General features: G+C 44.3%; 1 protein-coding gene across 2 annotated transcripts in view; it reads right to left on the reverse strand.

Moving 5' to 3' along the window:
* The window catches only part of mark4b (MAP/microtubule affinity-regulating kinase 4b), a 37,520-nt gene that overhangs the window by 5,943 nt on the left and 12,818 nt on the right, over positions 1 to 18,759 (reverse strand). For both annotated transcript variants that reach the window (XM_041046345.1, XM_041046346.1), the window contains exons 3-15: positions 18,145 to 18,198; positions 10,381 to 10,429; positions 10,220 to 10,285; positions 9,855 to 9,925; positions 9,321 to 9,377; positions 8,737 to 8,973; positions 8,390 to 8,509; positions 8,062 to 8,161; positions 7,560 to 7,669; positions 7,123 to 7,312; positions 6,799 to 7,019; positions 6,139 to 6,242; positions 3,542 to 3,820 (exon numbers count right to left, since the gene is read on the reverse strand). In XM_041046345.1, coding sequence (XP_040902279.1) covers positions 3,542 to 3,820; positions 6,139 to 6,242; positions 6,799 to 7,019; positions 7,123 to 7,312; positions 7,560 to 7,669; positions 8,062 to 8,161; positions 8,390 to 8,509; positions 8,737 to 8,973; positions 9,321 to 9,377; positions 9,855 to 9,925; positions 10,220 to 10,285; positions 10,381 to 10,429; positions 18,145 to 18,198 — 1,658 coding nt within the window. The remainder of the gene's footprint in view (positions 1 to 3,541; positions 3,821 to 6,138; positions 6,243 to 6,798; positions 7,020 to 7,122; positions 7,313 to 7,559; positions 7,670 to 8,061; positions 8,162 to 8,389; positions 8,510 to 8,736; positions 8,974 to 9,320; positions 9,378 to 9,854; positions 9,926 to 10,219; positions 10,286 to 10,380; positions 10,430 to 18,144; positions 18,199 to 18,759) is intronic.

Below are 18,759 nucleotides of genomic sequence, written 5' to 3' on the forward strand. Positions count from 1 at the left end.
TACGTGCCTGTACTCAGCTGTACAGCAGTAAATATGTGAATGGTTTGAGATAGTTTCATATAGATTATGACTTTGTTTTCCTTCGTCCTGGTAAAGAATGCGAGTGAGTAACATTTTGCCTGTTCCCCATCAGAAAGTGGTGCCAAGGTGCCCTTGAGCAAGAGAAGTCCCATCACGTGTCACATGGAAGAATAAAAGTGGGAAAAATCAATCCAGGTGAAGGCTGAGAGCCGAGAGAGCCAGGGAGGGAGGGCTGACAGTGAGGGACTGAGAGAAAGAGGAGCAGAGAGTGACAGAGGGAGAGAGCAGAAGAAGACATGAAAAAAAGGAGACGGACACAGGCTGAGGGACAGACAGACAGACAGACAGACAGGAGCTAGCAGCAGGATAACAGAACAATCAGCTTGTATCTTGAGGGAGAGCTGTGTAAGATCCCTGTTTAAGAGAAGGCTAAATCCTGGTTACATAACTAATCCTGACTTAAACCACAGCGACGCTGGGTCAGTCAGTCAGGTCGACCGGTGCAGGCTGAGATGTTTCACCCAGACATGAATCTCTGCAACCTCAACTAACCCACTTTCTGAGCACAGGGTCATTTAATCTTTGTTTCCTGAGCTTTCTGCATTTGCCATTGTCACTATTATAAAGTGAAAGTTTACCTGATTTACTGTTCACCATCATATCCCGGCTCTTTACACTGTGAGTGTGGATTATGTGGCCACAAAGGGCAGCACAATCTGACCTGAGATCAGTCAACAGCAATCTCAGGAGAGTGATATATCGTGTATGCTAGAGCTGCGAGGATTAATCCAAAGAAATATTTGCCCCTAAAAACTGAAACAGACAGTAAAGCACAGCACACTACCACTGCTTCTTTCTCTCTCTCTCCATCACTGCTCTTCATCCTTTACTCCCAGCCTCTGTCTTACACAAAAACACCAATAAAGCACCATCCCCCCTTTTCCTGCCTGTCTTGGATCCTCCGCTCCCAGAGATCCCACAGCCCTGCTGCAGGACTGCTGATCTGCTCACAGCATGGACAAACATATGGTGTTGATTACATGACTCAAACGAGTACAGCTGAGCTGCAATAAATTCAAATACTCAGGGGAACTCACCAACAGACGCACATCTTCACAGGGCTGTTTATCCTTAAAAACAAGTTGTGTGCCTGTAAGTGAGTGTGTCTGCGTGACTATTGATGTCTACTGTGCCTACGTGAGCTAATAGATTGTTCTATTAAAGCTAATGCAAACACTCACAAAAACAGAGAAAAAACCACACCTAAAAACCAAACAATAAACCAAGTCCACCCCTTGTTGTTTCAGAAAACGAGTAGTTCTGTGTCTGCTGGAAGCAGGTAATGGTGCGGGGCCACCTGGAGCTTCTGCTGGGTGCTACAGCATAAAGCCAGCAGCTAGCAAGCAGTCCAGACAGACAAGACATTCAAGCAGACAGCTGCTGATCAGAGTTTCAGTCACACAAACATACTGTTAGGCTGCTCTTTAAGAAGAAGCAGAGAGTGTAAAGTGAATTTAACTTTTGTAGACACAATCTCAGATGTTTACTGCATGAGAACCCAGCAGAATAAGCAGAATAAGCTGGGTTTAAACTGGGCCTGGGCTTTCCACGTCTCAGGTCGAGCAAACCTAAATTTGTACAAACAGGGACCTGAGCTGGGATGACTAAGCAGAAACCACACCAGATGGACGTAAAAGGATCAGACAACAATTGTATACGATGAGATGACAGTAATTCATTTATACTGAGATAACTACACTTCCAGTATATGTAGTTACACGGTCATAGGGCTGATTTAAGGCAATGGCATTTTTATCAATATCGCAATATACTGTCAATCAGTGCTGTAAAATAAAATTACATATACTGTAATAGAGACTTCAATCATCAAACACAACTCTCTCTCTCTCTTCTTGATGGAAAATCCAATTAAAGAGAAAGTAAATGCAAAGCAAAGAAAAAAAAATAATTCCCTTTGCATGTCTAGAGAAACAGAAATCTTCCAGTTCACAGTAGTTTCAGTAAAGCTGCAGTTTCTCCTGGAGCCAAAAACCTGCAGGTTGAATTTAACTCAACCGCTGATTAAATTCCTGCCTGTGGAGAAGCTTCACCTCAGATTAATGTTTGTTTAACCAAACTCCAACCTGCAACAGACAGCGAATGAGGAGTGGAGGGGATGACCGTGCACTGGCAGGCAGGCAGGCAGACAGACAGACAGACAGAAACAGCCAGAAAACATGGGAAAGGAAGACTTACTAACTGTTTTTGTCCCCTGTGGGAGGGTGCAGCCCGACATGGACTTGTTTGAGCTCTGACGTTTAGTAGGGTCAAGAGTGACCCTAGGAGCAGAGAGGAAGAAGAGAAGAAGGTGAAGAGAGGATGAGAGGAATGGGAAAAAAAGGAAAAATAACAGCAGAGAGTCAGAGACATTGAATGAAAGAGAAAGCAAGTGAGGGGAACACAACAGAGATGACAGACAGTAAGAAGCACAGATAAAAAACAGTGTGTACTGTAGTTCAGGAAAAGATGGATAGAAGTTTGGCAGGTGACTGGCGAGGAAAAGCAAAACTTGTTAAGAATCAAACAATCGAACAAACAAACCAACAAACAGATAAAGCAACAATAAGCAGCCAAGAAGAACTGACAGTGAAAGGCACACAGTGTGTCCACCTGATCAGCAGACCTGGGTCAGACAGGTTTTCATTTGTTTCCACCAGCTCTGACTTCTTAAGCTTTGATGATAGAAACTGAAAAGTACAGAACTAAATTTCTTCAGCTATTGTTTCATGCTGGAGGTGTTATTTTTTTTTTTTACTTTTTACTTTTTGGGATCTTTAATGTGGTTTATTTTCAGTACACGTCTTATCATATGTTATTTACTATCCTTTATCCTCCCTGTGAGAAGGTACAGGCAGATTCTCAAAAGAAATGCTGCAGGAAGCAGGTGATAATGGGCGGAAATCCTACAGCTGCAGGCAGGTGCAGGATTGGAAGGAAAAAAAAACACACAAGACCTCTAATTTAAGGAAGTAAAACAAATATTAGGAGCTATGTTTAAACACTATTAGACCCAGGTCTGAGATTAAGAAGGACATGGTCTGAAGCCTCCTGAAAAGCTTTGTCATAAGAGAAGGAAGGCTGGTGGGTTAGTACTTGTTAAGGAAGAGACGTGAGAGGCAGCAAGGTTAGCTAAATGATCTTCATGTACAGGTTTATCGCAAAAGAGCTACACTGTCGAGTGATAAGCCTCTAAACATACAGTCTAATATCACCTCACCACATTTGGATTGTTAGCGATAATAATCTCTTACAATAACAAAATTAACCCATAACAATATTTACCAACGTCTAAATGAGCCATGAATCCTAAAGTAAAAGTTCATTTATTATCTGTTGTTCTTTGATTTCTTTCTCTTCCTGTTTCAGCTTTTGTCCCTTCTCTAAACGAAAGCAAAACAGCTTCCTTTTATGCTAAATTATCCATTCCTTCCCTCCTTATTCTCCTGGCTTCTCCCCTTACCTGCGGGTCAACTTGGAGGTGAGTTTGCTCAGCAGGTTGCTTGTGGCCCGGGTCCTGGCGTGGGGCATTGGGCTGGCATCGTGGGATGGCGTGGGGGACGATGGGGGAGCATGGGAGAGAGGCCGACGGTCTCTAATCTGCCCTCCGTGGAAAGTGCTCCTCACCGTCGATCCCCTGGAGAGACGGGAGGAGGGCGTGGAGGACGACGAGGACGCCCCAGAGGCGCCAGCAATGCTGTTGGAGGAGGGGGAGGCAGGGGGAAGGCGGTGGGATAAAGTACTGGAGGGAGGGAGAAGAGGAAGAGGAGAAGAAGCAAGAGTGGATGGTGGCATCAAAATCATTTCGTTTGGCAAATGCAGGAACTGCGTGGGAATCACGTATGCCTCACATTAATCACCATCAGTACCAGGAGTAGAACCAGCTGCAGTGGTTGGCACTGTCACCTCGCAGCAAGAGAGTTCCGGGTTTGAGCGAACTGTCAGATGATTTGCTGTGGTGACCCCCTGACAGGGAACAGCCGGAAGTGGAACAGCAACAGTACTAGTACCAGTATTGATCGTCCCTGGTGCTGATAGGATCAGCTGATCATATCAGTAGCTGAATTTAGTTTTAACAAATTTTATGTAACAAAAAAAGTCCAGAATAAAGACACAAAAATCCAGTTACATACATGGCTTTGGGTTTGTTTTGCTGAATTTGACAAGAAGTTTGTGTTTGTGTTTAGCTTTGGGTTGTTTGATGTTATGATCACTCAAGTCACTTGAGATTTTTAATACTTGTGCAGTCTGAAACTGAGTGAATGTATTGGCATGAATTCTTAAAGAAAGGCAGTGTGAGAGAGTGAGAGCTGCTCTTCACACGGTGATCACCAGAGCTCCTCTAATCTCTGAAAACTGACCCAAAATACCCTCTCTCTCTCCGCTGAGCCCCCCCTCGTCTTTCTGTATGGCCCCCCACCACTCCTCCAATTCCACACACCTCTCCACCCCTGACTCTCCGGCTGGCTGGTGGCCTGAGGCTGCTTTTCATAACGCTCTAGATAACACCCACACACAGGGTTCAAGTGGGGCAGAACCATTAGATGGGTTAAGTTGAAGCACGGCCGTTGCAGAGCAAAATCGTTTAATGTCAGTGTGAACTAGTTGCCCACTGCAGTTAACTACGGGGGTGGTTCATCCTGCCACTCTCTACTGCTCACCTCCCCTTTTCTCCCCCTCTGTCATCTCTTCCTTGCTTTCTCTTCTCTGCATCCTATGTTTCCTTCCCTCCTTCTACCTGCCACTGTTTTCCTTCCACGCTTTACATCCCTGTTAAATCAGAGAATGGAGCAGCCCCAGAGAATAATGCCTCATTGTAATGTCTGAATGAAGCAGTGTCGGGCGTGTCTCTGCTTACAGGAGAGTCAAATCAAACACGGAGTGAAATTCAAACTCTCCTGAACACCAGTGAGCCAGCCCTCCATCCAGAGCACTGTGGGTTTTTTTTTCCTTTTCCATCTGATAAAGCATCACGACTGGTAAACAAGCTGTTTGCGCAGCTTACGTCACTTCACTGGATTTTCTTCCACAACATTCAATACTTTCTTCTTGTTGCGTTCAGTATTTTTTGTGAAGCTTTTAACACACTTAAAAGTGTGTGCAGACAGAGGGATGAAAAACAGGCCGGCCAGAATGAAAGGGAGAAAGTGAGAGATTTACCAAAGGAGGAGAGGGAGGGATGGAGAGGAGCTTGCCATGCTCTGAGACTGTCAAGCAGACAACCATCTGTCACAACAACAGACAGTTCACACTGGGTACGTAAACACACACACACACACACACACACACACACACACACACACACACACACACACACACACACACACACACACACACACACACACACACACACTCGTGCACAGTTTAAACCCTTTATCCCTTCTTGAAGAGACAAAATGTGTGTTAGACAAACACCATGTGCCAAACACTTTGTAAGCTCTGTGCAAGAAAACAGAAGCCGTGTTGAACCGGTCTTTATAAACCAGCCCATTACTATGACTTTACACTGTGCCTGGCATTTATTTCATATTGTCCTTGTTGTTTGCCTTGTTGCACTGACATTTAACTTCCAACAGCACCAGCACCAGTTCATTAACAGCCTGTGCACCACATTTCTTTTCATGAATCTGAGAATTTTCAGAATCTGTTAATGACACAACCTTTTCTCTAACCAAAGCCTAATTCTAATCTCAACTCCTCCCAGTCCTCCCAGTCCTTCAGGGAGTTTAGATACAAAGTGCAGTGTAATTTGGCACAAAGCTGGCATTTGCTGCGTGAGCTGATGTGAATGCTGACTGAAAATCTGACTGAAACTCTTCTGGCTTACAGAAACCTTCACCACAGGTACAGAACTGTGATGATGCTGAAACCTACTGCTCCTAATACGCTCCACGTTTGCTCCGTGACCATTGGCCGTGCTCCGGAGAAAAACTTCTACCTCATATAAAAAGAGTTCTGCTGAGAAACGAAGGTTCACCATAATGTCCACATTCTGAAAGATGTCACGTGACAGCATCAGCCTTGTGAGGGGATTCTGACAGACACCTGTGCTCCTCTCACCTGTTTTCCTTGCCATTTTGCAGGAGCGGGTGTCTATCAGTGCTGGATCGGTCTGTGCACACATACGTGTTTCTTCGAGTCATGGCACTAGCGGGGATGTTGTTCTGGAGAAAGAATCAGAATCACATGAATTGATGTGGCAGATGAGTGTGGTTTACCACACACGGCACAGAGGGCTTCACATTCAGGAAAAATCTTCATCATGCTTTCCTGTGACTTCAGATTTCTTTCACATGATTTGTTCCCTGTCATGAGTTCTGCCTGTATCTGCCGCTCAGACCATTAAAGAGTTAATCTCAGGTTAATCTGGTTTTTGTCCTTAACTCTTCAGATTCCCTCATCTCTCTCTCTCTCTCTCTCTCTCTCTCTGTCTTTTTTCATGCTTATTTACTGAACAACCATAATCTCTGTATTTCCCCTGCTGGATGAATCTACAGTTTGTTATTTATCTCAAACTACGTGATTGCTTCTCTAATCTGTGGAGGATGTTAATGTTTGCAGTGATATCTGTGTCAGTGTCGCCTCAGTGTGCTGTAATCTGGGGAAATGGGATTAGGAGGACTGTGAGGATTCTGCCATCTGTACACGTTGTATTGATAAGGCATTCAATGTGACAGATTGGTTACACTGGATGATTCATCACACCCACAACATACTTACTGTGGCTGAGTTAACTTCCTTGCGCCGATCAGGTATCTCCGCTTTATTTGGGTTGTGAGCGGAGCTGACCATGGGACTGGAGGGGGTCGGGATGCTACGGGAACCGACAGTATTGGTGCTCGGCTTGCGGACTGACAGCCGCTCCTCTTTAAGCCCCGTCCCTTCACCTACACCGCTGGGGCTCCGTTTGGGGTGCGCTGATCCGGGAACCGCTGGACCACCTGAGAGACAGGAAAGAAGATTTCTGTCACCATTTCAAAATTTCTGAATTTATCTAACTAAGTTAAACCCCACGATGTCACTGATCTCTGTAATTAGCCTTACAGAAGTCCGAATGTCGTCTCTGGCGGTGGTACGTTGAGGCGCTTCTCTGCGCCTTGTGGCCAGAGGAGGAAGAAGGTGCACCAGAGGCAGATGAGGGAGTTGAGTGTTTGCTGGTTCCGTTGGTGATGGTGCTGGGCCGGACTCGAGCCAGGCTCAGACTGCTGCCCGACCGGGACTCGTTGCCATCCGTCTGAGATGCACAGAGACAGTGTGAATGGGGACAGGCATCAGTACGGATGTATACAGCTTCTCTTAGTGCAACATCCCAGGTTTATAACCGAGACCACGTTAGTCCAGACCAGTTAATTCTAAAACTAGGTTCGATTAAATGAATGTCTCAGTCTATATGAGACTTTAATCCTGTTTATTAGATAAAGATAAAATACTAAATTCCCTGTCTGAACCGTAATCATCATCACCTCAGCTGATACACTCACCTCATTCTTGCATCCCAGCAGCAGGTATGTGGCGGTGATCTCATTGTATTTCTGACTGACCAGAGAGTCTCTGATCTCTTCTCTGGTGTAGCCCATCCCAACCATCACATCTGGAACGAGACGAATGAAATTAGCAACAGCTGTTCCGCAATTCCCACAGCAAGTCACACCTGATGCAGGAAAGTATGAAAGGTCCAGCCAACGTTCTCTGCTTGGTGTGAACCTTTAGCACTTGATCCATATACAGGACATGAATTTAACACCTGCCAGGAGCTTAGTGCCAGTACGCCATGTGTGGACCACCGTGTAGGTCCGCTTCAGCTTTTATGGTTAAATTATTTTATTATTAAATTATTATTTTAACCTTTGACTCTGGCGTAAACTTTCCCTGGGAGGCTGAACAATACATCAGTACAACAATACACGATCCAGTTAATCATTTTGTGGTCAATATTATTTATGATCAGAAATACATTAAAGGTAAAATGTATGTGTTTCTCACCGATCCGACTGGTATCATTAAAGTCCTCGACAGGCTCTGTGTGCGGCTTCAGCTCCTCGCCATCAAAGCCGACGTTGATCCATTTATCTTTCATTATTTGCTGATGAGAAACGAGAAAGAGAACAGAACAGCTAATCAGTTTGTGAACCTTTGTTCATCTTTGTGTGTTGAAATTTATTAATGTTGTTTTTCAATGATAAGAGCACCTACAGACATTAGACATGAAGGGCAATTACACCTCAGCTGACTATCAAACAGACTGACTTGTACAGCTTGATCTTTAGACACTGATGTGCTCATGTACGTCACTGTAACGTTTCCTGCTCACCTCCAGCGAGCAGCGCTTGGTGGGGTTGAGAACCAGGAAGCGGCGCAGGATTCCCTCACAGTCTGTAGACATGTAGAAGGGCACACGATATTTCCCCCTCAAAACGCGCTCCCGCAGCTCCTGAACACAAAACACATTCATACTCCAGGAGTTTAGAGCAACACGGGATCAATGAAAGATCTGAACCAGGCAATTTTACTTATAACTACTACTAAAATGAAATTACTAGATAAGGCTTTGAATGTGCACGTGTACCCATTTCCCTGCACACAAAGCCAAAGCAAAAAGAAATATGTCACTTCATGGGAGAAATTATGCTGAATCAGCACAGCCTGCACGTCACCCACCTTTAGGTTCTGTCCGTCAAATGGTAACGACCCACTGACCATCGTGTACAAGATGACACCCAGGCTCCAGATGTCCACCTCTGGACCATTATACTTCTTGCCCTGAAAGAGCTCTGGGGCGGCGTAGGGAGGGGAACCGCAGAACGTGTCCAGTTTACTGCCCGCAGTGAACTCATTGCTGAAGCCAAAGTCGGCTATTTTGATGTTGGAGTCCGCGTCTAGCAGCAGGTTCTCTGCCTGAAGAAAACAACACAGACAAACACATAAAAACACAGGAAAACTATAATCATGTTTTGTTTTTTGAGAAGCCGGGTGCTGAAAAAGAGCGTTATTTGCATATTGGCGAGTTAAAGCCGGGGTTCATCATTTCTTCCAGGGCTGCCACACAGGAAGTGATGTGTTCCTGGTTTAAATAAAATGCAGCTGTTGTTTTTAACTTCACTGTAGTTACCACTTGCTGCTGTAAAATGAAAAGTTAGAGATATATAAGCTTTAAAGGGTAACTCTGTCTGTTATATTCATTAATGTGTGTAAAAAATAATACATTCAGTGAGGCATTAATCTTTTTTCATTACACTGTGTACCTTCAAGTCTCTGTGAACAATGTTCTTCTGATGACAGTAGTGCACCGCTGATACAATCTGAGGGAAAGAAAAGAAAAGCTCATTCACACATGATTCCTGGACCAATGATATAACACAGCATCACAAACAAAAAGCTGATGACTGAACTTCTTGCTGTGAGATCATGACTATGGTTTGTTTTATTTGGTCTGAACCACAGTGGAAAGGATTACCGCATTTCTTTGTAGGTCCGATTTATTTTCACACTGCGCAGTTACAAGCAAAGCTGTCACTGTGAACAATCAGCCACATGAAATCTAACGTAGCTCGGATTTCAGCTCATACGACTTTTGGTAAACATGATGAATTTATCTGTCCTCTTCCTCTTTCCTAAATCAACCCAGACCTTGTTCTCCTCAGTTTTACAATCTGTCACTACACACAGACAATCCCTTGAGTGCTGAGATTTTGTTAGGTTCACAGTGCCTCTGAAAAAGGAGCAACAGACAGGAGAACAGGATTATGGACAGGTGAGGTGAGGTGAGTTGTACTGACCTGTCTGAACTTGGCTCTGGCCTCTTTCTCCTTCATCCTGCCGTGAGCCACGAGGTAGTCGAACACTTCGCCTGGAAGAAAAACAAAGAGCATGAAGACATCCTGCAGTCTGGGTGGGCATGGAAGTTGTTTACTAGTCCATTCCTCCATACACCCTGCAGTCATACATGATTCTTCCTCCATCTGTATGTGCTGGTGTATGTTTAAACGTTATAAAATCTCCATAAAATCTCCAACACTATCTATGACTTCCAGTAAGTTAGAATGTTTATTCTTCAAATGTTTGTTCAGCTCCTCAAAGGAAAGAATCTAATTGGCACTGAATACTTGGCGGTGGTGATTAGGACGGTGGGGACGGCACTCACCTCCACTGGCGTACTCCATAATCAGGTAAAGAGTCTTCTCCGTCTCAAGCACCTCAAACAACTGCACTGTAACACACAGAGGAAGAGATTTAGGACGAAGGTCAGCATGGAAACACACACACACACACACACTTAGACTCAACACGTCCAGACACACTCACCTATGTTGGGATGGTTGAGATTTTTCATGATGCGTACCTCTCGAAACAGCTGGAAAAAAAAAATCAGGATGAGAGAATGAACAATCAGACTATAAAAAAAGAGATGATAACACTTCACAGATAGGTTGTTTTAAAAATCCAAAAATAATATATATAAAGGTAAAGGTAAAATGATGATATGAACTGTTATATGACTTGAAAAGTTGCTTGTTATTTAGTGACGTGTAACGTGTAAATAAAAACTGACAGTTATTGAGTGTGACTCAGCAGCTGAGTCAGAAGCCCTTTGTGCTTAAGTCGAGTTTCTTCCACCTTCATCTTGACTGTGTCTTGTTCATTCATCAAATTAATTGTCCTTCAGTTAATTCATACGGTTCACAGCTGGTATGTAGACACCGTTCCCCTTCATCCATCTTACCCCTCCACACACACACGTTTGCCCTAACACTCATCTTTTCGACCACCTCTCGACCATCCCAGATCCCAGGGAGTGCTTCACTGACAGCAGGACCTCCTCCCCTGGGTGTGCTCTCCCTCTGCCCCCTCCCCATCCATCACTGAGCTCCAGACTGCTGCCTCATCCTGCCACTCTGACGGCCTCTCTCTCTCTGTCTGTCTAATTAAAGTAATGTATTTGTCTGTGAACTCCATTTTAAAAGATTACAGAGGGAAAGTGGCAGGGCTGGACGCACCGCAGCGGAACGTGCTGGGACGTTTCGAACACCAGATGAATTACAGTAAACTGAAGCGTGATTTCACCACAGAAATGGATGGAAATCAGAGAAATAAGAGAAAAATCTCATGTTAAACCACAGGACCCTTGAAACTGGATTTTAAACTTACATACCTACATGTATTACAGGTCTGGAATTTTTTTTTTTTTGCTCTGCACACAAGTGAAAAAAGTAATAGGACAGAAAAAAGACAGAGAGGACAGCCAGCAAAAAAAGAACAAGAATACAAAAGAAGGAATGCACCGATTCCTTCATTCTTGTTACTGACACTCAGCTTCCCTGGGAAACACACTCCTCCCTTCTCTCTCTCTCTCTCTCTCTGTTCTATCATGTTTTTATGGGTACATTTCCATATTTGTACACTACAGCAGAATGTCTGTATTCCTCTGCAGCAGATCTCAGTGCATTTCCATTTCACTACGCTCCTGAATGCAGCAGGCTTCAGACAGAAGAGCTTATTCTTATTCTCAACACAGATGATTAATTAAAGGAGCAGTTTTTATTTTACATTTTCGTTTCATACGTTTCTTTGATCTCAAGCTAACAGCTAGCAGCGCGTTAGCTTAGCTTGGCACAAAAACTCTGAAAAGAGGGAAACGGCTTCATTTTTACTGTAAAGACAACAGAGTGAAATGTCAAAACTAAGCGAATGCAGACTAACGCATACTTTATTTACCCCGTTCCTCCAGGGAGGGCTGCAGTGCATACATGTATGTAACGCTTCACATTCATACTGATTCACGTTTATCACATTTCAGACCTGACGGCTGCCATGTGTTCAAGGAATCTGCTTTCTCATGGTGAAGCAACAGCACTTCCACCATGACATAACTCCAGAGTCGCCCGCGGCAATGTGTGCATGCCTGGGTGTGTGTTTTCACAGATACCATCAGAGACAGATCCCTGCTATGTGAAGCACCAGTTTTATTCATCTACGCAAACACTCATCCTCCCACACGCTAACTTGGCAATGCTGCACAGCCAAGTTTTATGCAAAGACAAAAAAAAAAAACTAAATAATGATTAGTCATAGCAATGAAATGTTTTCTTGATCTGACATCACACGCACACATTCACACACACCACAGGAGCGATCCTCTGGCTGGACGTGTGTTATAAACATTAGCTTCTACTCTCCTTTGTCAGTTTCCCTCCTCAGGGCTGTAAAAATAGGAAGCTGCATCATCATAAACAGACGCACAGAGGCCCACTGGGACTGTGTGTAATTGAATTAAGTGCATGGTGCATCAGCTGTTCATCTAAGCTTTAAGAAGAATTATCAGCTAAGCCTCTCCTCCCTCACCTCTCTCTCTTTCTCTCACTCGCTCTCCTCCCTCTCTCCTAAACTCATTCACCTCTTCTTCTAATGTTTCTTATCGAACCTTTAGGTGCATTTGGACGATTACAAACCAAAAAAAAAAAGTTCCCATCACGTCCAAATGGAGGCGGCAGGGTAACTTCACTCTCTGGCCTGACGTTCATCCTCTCTTAAACCACTTTCTCTCACATGGCAATGGCCCCGCATCCCCATTGCCATGCCAACCCAGGTATTAATCCCTGGGTCTGAATCTTCCGCACCCCAGGGTGCTGTGGGAAGTCATGGAACGCCAAGCACACGGCAGGAGCTCCGCGCTCGGAGGCGCACACAAAAACCTACTGACACACAGTTGCTGTAATGCGTGGTCCTCATATCTCAACATATGTCCTATGTTTCTCAGGATTATGGGAAGCAGGAGACGCTTCTCTTCCCTGTTTCTTTTCAGGCAGCATTAATGAACTTCTGAGCACTGGCATTAAGTCAGAGCTGCTTTTCTATGATTTACACAAACCACCTTAATAACTGTTTGTTACGGTTCACTTGTCTCTTTCACTTTGAGAGCGGTGCTGTGTGGGTTTGATTCATGTGTCTGGCCTGCCAGTCGGCCAACCTTTGACCTGTTTATCTAGACCAAGTATTCCTGTTTTTCTTCTCTACAAGCTCGCTCACACACACACACACACACACACACACACACGCACACACACACACACACAGAGGGAGAGGAGGAGCATGAGGAAAACAAAGATGTTGAAACAGAGAAACGAGGAACTGATGATGCTTGTCTAGCTCACATATTTAAATGCCCCGCCCCTTCATATGTCCACTGCACGACACGCAGCCTAACACACCACAGCACTCCACACTATGTGAACCACACTTCCACTTATCAGCTGCAGACAATCATGAGACCAGAGAAATTCACTGGGAAAAAAAAAAAGAGGAGAGTGAAAGACAAAGAGGAGTGTCTGGAGAGGGATGAGAGGGACAGAGTGTGAGGGACAGAGTGTGAGGGACGAATGAACAGACAGGCCTCTCTCTCTCTCCTCCCATGTCAGAGAGCCTCTTGTGAATAACCCTCTGTTTGTGTGTGTGTCTGTAAACTATGAATGAGACAGTCCAGCTCTCAGTACATTACTGACGAACCATTTCATCTCTCTTCAGTCTGTATATGGAAACTACTCAGTGCAAAACCCTTTCTCTGTGGCACCTGGAGGTTTCCAGGTACAAGTCCTCGTCATGACAACGACTGGTAAAAGAGGGGATATGGAGGGGACAAAAGCAATTAATACAAACACATAAAAGCAATGTTTTACTTCTGCCAGAGACATTTCATGAATGTTTCCGAACAAAGATCAAAGGAAAACCCTACAGTCGATCAGTCGCTTCAGAATTTGTCCAAACAGCAGTGAGACAAACTGTCAGTGTCCTGCTGAATGTTTTGAGAGACTCCAGTGAGCAACATCACTCAAGGATTTTCCTCCGCTCTTTTGCTTGTCGCTGGGGAACATCTGAAAAGACTTTTGACCCTGTCTCTCCTTCTGTTGTCTGTTGCTGGGAGCGCTGCCCTTCTACGTTTTATCCCAACACGACGGCTGCTATATGAACACCTCCTCCCATTCCGTCCATTTCCCTTAATGCACAGCAATAATCAGAGTGCCCAGGCCCGTCGAGGAGAGAGGCTGAATCACTGGAGTTTAATCTGCCGGCTAAACAAGGAACAGTAAGGGGAGTGAGCGAGGGATAAAGAGACGGAGAGCTGTACTGCTCTTCTCCTCCGCTGTTCTATTCCCGTTGTTGTGAGAAAACCTTCTACTCGTACTCTGTCCGCCCTCTTGTCCCTTTATTGTCTAATTATTCCCTTTACACATCGGCAAAATAACAACAATGCATGCGGCGGCAACAATATGATTATGCACAGACACCGACACAGGGACAGCAGCGATGCAGATAATGGTATTACACGTGCATACAAAGGAAGAGCAGAGACACACACAGACACACAGACACACAGACACACAGACACACACACACACACACACACACACACACACACACACACACACACACACACACACACACACACACACACACACACACACAGAGTCTGTTCTCTTCAGTTCTGCTCCGTATCTTGTCTTTCTCAGGGTCCCTGCTCCCGTGCCAAGGCCCCCATCACAGCCCCCACCCGCCCCAACGTGGCTGCCCCTTTTGTTTGCCTGTCTGGAATTCAGCTCCTGGCTGAGGGGGCCTGGGCAGGGGACAAAACACACTCCACAGCATCAGACGGTGGCCCAAACGCTGCGCTGCGTACACTTCACTTTTATGCAACATTGAATGGCTGCCTACAAAATTCTCCTGATCTCAAAGTAACACTAGGCTTTGATGGGGCCCTGCGTCGTCTGGCAGATTACACAACAACACGGACCGCAAGGGAAAAAAAAGGGGGGGAGAAAAGAAAAGAAAAAACTAAAACGCTGCTCTTACAGTTAAACAGTTTTAAGAGAGGAAACAGGAAAACAACATACTCTGGCAACTTACTGACAAAGACCTACAAAGAGATTTGACTGAGATTCAGTGGACAGATTTTCTATGTCTGTCAGTGTACACTTTCTAATGTTTGTAACTGTAGTTATGTCAGTATGACAGTCTGACATAGGATTTCTGCTTTCAAACACATTTGGAAATGCATTTTATATTCTTTTCTAAGACAAACAATACCCAGGAAACAAGAATAAACTGTTTATAGAAGGTGTAGCTTTGTAATTTGGAAAATTGCTCAGCGTTGGCAGAGACTTAAACTCCACCAAACGCTATACTGTGACAATATCTGCTTTTTCCACTATAACTACACTTATATAAACTATATCGATGTTCCTGTGACTAACAGTTAGAATTTAGGTACATTTGTGTTTGATTTTGATGAAACCTGCGATAATGACTGTTTATTATTTGTGCAGAGCGTGCCGACATCAATCGTACGATTGATCTGCTGTTGTATATAATACATCAGTAAAACCTGCACTGGCATGGTCATCACTCTGTTCCAAGGTCAGACACATCAAACAGCCTATCACACCTGAGCGGCCTTGCACAGTGGCACTTTGACGGCGCTGACTGTTCTCTAGAAACTGAGAAAAGAGTAAAACCTGACAGTCTCTTATGTCCCTGATGTAGTTTTAGGTGCCATACTGCAGTACTACAGAGTGAAGAGAGTACAGCTGTGATTACAGTAGAGCTACTACTGCAACACAGTGCCTGGGGAGAAAGGAGAGAAAGTGGGACACAGAACTACAGTAAGGAAAGGAAACAAAGAGTTGATGAAGAGAAAATAAAAAGGGAGGAAAGGGAAGGAGGTAGAGAGAGGGGGAGAGAGACAGAGGGAGAGAGAGAGAGAAATGGAACATTAAGCTACAGTTCAGCTGACAGAATAAAGACAAGAAGCAAAGATCATCTATACAGAAAATTTGAGAGATGCTACTGCGTGTTTCTATTTCAACCCAAAAGTGAAGACGACTTCTTTTGAATATTAATTCTGTGCAATGTGCATTTCCACAAGGTATGCTGAAGCACATAAACCAACCTTCCATGAAAGACTGATTAACGTTGGATAAATACTCTTAATTTCAACTAAAGCTCCATTTACTCCATGTTTTCATCCACAGGCACAAAGAACATCAGCTGACGGTCATAAAACCAGAACGGGGAGGGGAGACAATAGATGTGTAAATTACTGATCCAGACTAATCTGCCAGTTTAAAGCCATCACCATTTGGTCATCGCTTTAATAACAGCTGTAAGTCAGGAGAAAGTCTAAGTGTGTTTTGTTTTGGCAGCAAAGGTGAAAAGGTTTGTAGCAGCAGGAAAGAGTGGACGGCTCTGAGAGACAGGACGTGTGACAGAGACAAAGAGATGGAGAGAGACAGTGTCACCTGGCAGCATGTGTGGTGTCCTACACCAACTGCAATAATGCTGACAGGACAGGACACAACTGGCAGCCCCCGCCCTGACACAGCTGCACTATGCAGGACTAGGCCTCTACCATGCTGCAGGACACGTGCACACACACATGCACACACACGCACACACACATGCACACACACACACACGTAGCAGCCTTGTTAAAACCAAGGTCTTAGCTTAAAGGTCTGAAGAACAGATTCATGGCATAGTTAATCAGACGCCTCACTGTTGGAACAGGAAGCAAATGATGCTCTGAGAATAAAACAAACAGTGTTCAGCACAAGCAGGTCTGCGTTCCCACAGAGCACGCACCAAGATACAGGCGACCTCTGTCAGAGAGAGTCAGTAGTTTATCAGGTGGTGATAACACTCTGACAGAATATTAACTACGCTGTGAAGCACGCTGTGAAGCACGCTCGAACTCCAAAATGAGTTTAGTGTCATGATAATACTTTATAAGAGATGATAAGTCATATCCTGGTAAATTTCTGAGGCACAAAACGATCAACTTCAATCGATGACTGTCTGAAAACTGATGTGCAGCCTGTTGACAATGGACCGCGTCCGTTCTTTGTCACATGTGTGATGCTGAGTGGCAGCGGCCAGTGTCTGTCTGTCCTCCTGATACAGGCTGACACTGGTCCTCCTGATAAACCTGCTGTCCTCACCAGTATCTAGGTCAGATGAACCAAGTATCACACTGAGCTGGACACCATCAATAGTCCAACGCTGTGTTATCAACACAGAGTCGAAGCCCAGCCTGGACTGGTTAGCTAACCAGCTGAGTATTCATCAATAGGGCAGTGATCTTAGTGATGCGAGTGAGCGTATTTGTTTCTGATAAAGAAAACTCATAGTCTCATAGACAAGAGCAAAGTTTGAGCCTACCACACAACAACACACAGATTAAAACTCTGTAATCTGTAAGTTACAAAACCCTAAAAACTATTCTACTTTTTATAATGATCGCTCATTACTGTTCCAGGATGTGACTAATATCTGAATTAAGAGAGATGCTGTTGCTGTGCAGCTTAAAATAGAAAAGGATGCAACTTTTCCAGCTTGAAAACAGTACGCAGGCCTGAGGCCGTGTTTCTCACTCGATTTCGTGTCATTACACTGCTCTCAGTGGACACACACACATCACATACGCACACACACACACACACACAAACGGCCGCATCAGGCCAGCTCAGACAGGAAAGAGCTTTATCTCATTAAGCCATGAATTCAATACACGCAGTTCATACAGGAACCTCGGTGTCACTGGACAAGCATATAGTGACACGCATGACTGTCTGTGTGAAACTACACCGAGTTTACAGATTTAAACAACCAAAAGGTCAAAGTTCAGGTGCCTGCTGCATGTAAGGGTTATCTGACAGTGATAACCTTAGGAAAAACAACATGTAAAAGATGCTACTGTGCTCAGTGACCAATCCTGATGCAGATAAACAGACTTAGGACACCGGAGTGACTGACTGTTAAATCTTTAAAATAAAAGGACAAACATTTTGGGGACATATTCACACAGGTCACAGAGACACAGAGGTAGAAGGACTGAGACAGAAACAGGATAACCGTGTGTGTGTGTGTGTGTGTTTGATGGTACTGTGATGGCTGTACATACACTTTGTTTTCATCTTTACTTCTCTACACTCACCTTTTACTTCTCTGACACACAGAAGTCTACACACACACACACACACACACACGTCATACAAACACATACAGTGATACACCACTCACCTTCTGTAGGCTGGATGGGTTGAGCTGTGTTTTATCTATGATCTTTATTGCAACCTGTGGAGAAACAACAGAAAAAGAAATGAACAACAACAATCTTACAGAGGAAATACGTTATTTCCACACAGAAAGTCGCTAATTTGTAATTTCAGACAAAATCTCAACAAAAAACCGAAAATAAAACATTAAAATAAAACATGTTTTTAACATTAGCAGTGTTCCTTATTCAAAGTTAAATAAAAAAAAGGCTTCATAAGAGGCTTAACAACATGTGGTGACACAATCAAAGACTGTGTCAAACTACCACTGTAAAACACCAATATATGACCGTCTTCTGCTTTATGTGGGTGGAACTCAACAGCTCTCACATGACTGAGCCGGCGGCAGAAGCATGAACTTTCTACTGGGCCTGATGGAGTTATCAACTCGTCTCATGTAGGTCAGGGTTTTTACGAGAAGAAAGACAGCAGTGTGTTTAAACACACAGGCGTACACCTACACAGAAGAAAAACACGACTGTCTCTCCTCAAGGTTTAAGGCCGTAACTGTGCTGTGAGACGAGACATTTTGGCTGACTGTAAAACCCAACTGTGGGGCTGTGTGTCTGTGGGCTGAGTC

This window comes from Toxotes jaculatrix, chromosome 9 (genome assembly GCF_017976425.1).
Source record: "Toxotes jaculatrix isolate fToxJac2 chromosome 9, fToxJac2.pri, whole genome shotgun sequence".
Classification (NCBI taxonomy): domain Eukaryota; kingdom Metazoa; phylum Chordata; class Actinopteri; family Toxotidae; genus Toxotes; species Toxotes jaculatrix.